The following is a 2385-nucleotide window of genomic DNA, read 5'->3' as shown; positions in this document are numbered from 1 at the left end:
CCCTTTGCCCTCCCGGGAGCTTTTCCCAAGTCCTGTACCCTCTTTTCCCCCAGGACAGTAACACCCAAGATTCTCTGTCAACATAGGTGCATTATCAGCAGGGTGGACACAAACCCTAGACCCTGTTTAGAGCCACACTAGCCAGGGGACAAAGGGCTGCAATGGGTCCAGCTACCCCGGGGTAAGTGCCTCTCCCATAGCAGCTGTTAGGTACTGCAGTCAGCTGAAGACTGAATACATCACATCCACCGTGCACTGTGCACTGTGGCTCCCCCACATGAGGGAAGTGCCTGGTCTAGCTGTGTGCCATTGTTGGTGGCCACTTGCTGATACTTGGAGCCGAGCAAGCCCTGGGGGAGGGGGGTGTTGGAGGCCTTCCTGGGAGAAGCCAGCAACTTAGCTACCCACTCTCAGCACTTCAGCCTCCCAAGTGGCCATTCCCATGATGGGAGTGAGACTCCAGCTGGATCCTCTCCTGGGCTCTGCCTCCCCTCCTGTAACCCAGCCTGCCTCCAGCCCTTGGCGGTGGACCTTCTGTCCACATGCTTGACTTCCTGCTTGTGTAACTGCATCTCCCAGCTGAAAACTGGAGAAATCCCTGCAGGGAGCCTTTGAGGAGGGGTGGGTAGATGATTGGGTGAATAGGGTGCTGGGCACAAGGAGTGGCTGGACAGAGGACAGGACACAGTTGAAAGTGTTTAAACCATTTACTGAGCAAATTCTTGCCCGCCCCACCCCCGCCCCCAAACCCCAAGCTTCCAGGAGGAAGGCAACCCCTCTAAGGCTCTGGTACCTACAGGGCCCCCACCTTGGGGGAGTGCTGGAGTGAGACCAGGTCCAGGCCAAGTCCTTTGGTTCAGTAGGTTCTTCTCCGCTAACAAAGAAAATGCCCCTTTTAACACGTCCCTCTGGCAGCCCCAGGGTTTCTCCAGCTGCCCTTTCAGGTCAACAGGTGCCACTGTACATTAAGGCAGCATCTAGTGCCCCCAGGATCTGTTCGCGGCAGTTTGGTGCCTACTTCACCGATGAAATCGGAGAGTTCCACCCACGTCGTGGCCAACTGCGCATAGAAGAAAAGGTCGGCCAAGTTCTTACAAGTGCCTGTAGTCTGTTCTGAGAAGGGACCTGCTTGTAGTGGTCAACGGACTCTGTGAGAGCAGGCAAGTCTGGCCCGAACCCAGCGTGACTTGCTTCGGAGTCTGCGCTGCGCAACCCAGCGGTGGTCGTCATCCACACACGGCTTCCCGCATCGGTCTTTCCCATCGCGGGCTTAGCTGCGGGAAGAGCCCCGCCATGCCTCCCGCCCTTAGACGTAGTTCTTCTTGTCGTAATCGCCATTGGCCGTGGACCGCCGCGGCGCGGAGTACTTGACCGGGAAGCTGAACTCTGGGCGCCCGGAGCAGACCCAGGCACCGCAGCACACGAGGCCGCCACCGCACATGAGCAGTGCGGAGGCCGCCCAACCGATGTACAGCGCCGCGCCCAGCTCGTACTTCTGTGACACGGGCACCGCCGGATCATAGAACTCGCGGACTACGATGTTGGCGAACCAGCAGAGCGGCACCAGTGCTAGCAGCCCGCACAGCGCGTAAAGCGCTCCTCCCGTGAGTGCCACCCGTGCCTTAACTGGGCCCGGGGCCACGCAGGTGGTGCACTGAGCGCCGGTCAAGGTAACAAAGAGTGCCACCAGCGCCAGAAGCACAGCGCCCACGGTGAGTGCCCGAGCTGCCTGCACCTCTGCACTCAGCGCCAGCACAGACTCATACACCTTGCACTGCATATGCCCGGTACTCTGCACCACGCACGACATCCACAGCCCCTTCCAAGTCGTCTGCGCCGTCACGATGTTGTGGTCCAGGAAGGCAGTCACCTGCCACATGGGCAGCCCACACGCCAGGATCAAGCCCACCCATCCTACCAGACACAGCACCAGACCCAGAATTTCCAACGCCGCAGACCCCATGGCTAAAGACCGAATGCTCACCCGACGGCCCTTGGGGCCTCCGGGTGCTCTCTGCGCTGCTTAGGCTGGGAGCTGGGAGTTGATTCTGGTGCCTCTGCTCTGGAGCCTCCAGTCGTGGAGCAGAAAAGAAGGTTTTAACTACACCAACTCGGTTCTGAAGTAGCCTGTTGGGGGGTGTCTTATTTGAAGTCTCGGAGGCGGACTCTGCCCCCAGGGCGCAGCCCCCCGAGTTAGCTCAGCCAATCCATGAGCAGACCTTAGGCCCACAGCCAATCGCGGACCCCCTGACATCTACAGTTACTGAAACCACTGCGAGCAGGACTAGTCCTGCTCACCCGAACCGCACCCTGCAGAACCGCAGTCTGAGACCCTACCAGTTTCTGTCCTAGTCGGGGCTGATCTTGCCAGGTCCACAGGAGATC

At 59.4% G+C, this 2385-nt stretch overlaps 1 protein-coding gene across 1 annotated transcript; it reads right to left on the bottom strand.

Moving 5' to 3' along the window:
- Nucleotides 1-688: 688 nt before the first annotated feature.
- Cldn5 (claudin 5) lies at nucleotides 689-2155 on the bottom strand. Its single transcript, XM_021209544.2, has one exon. The coding sequence runs from the start codon at nucleotides 1961-1963 to the stop codon at nucleotides 1307-1309; it is 657 nt and encodes a 218-aa protein (XP_021065203.1). The 5' UTR covers nucleotides 1964-2155; the 3' UTR covers nucleotides 689-1306.
- Nucleotides 2156-2385: the final 230 nt, after the last annotated feature.

Source organism: Mus pahari, chromosome 12, assembly GCF_900095145.1.
Source record: "Mus pahari chromosome 12, PAHARI_EIJ_v1.1, whole genome shotgun sequence".
NCBI classification, from domain to species: Eukaryota; Metazoa; Chordata; class Mammalia; order Rodentia; family Muridae; genus Mus; species Mus pahari.
This window is presented reverse-complemented; position numbering and strand designations above follow the sequence as displayed.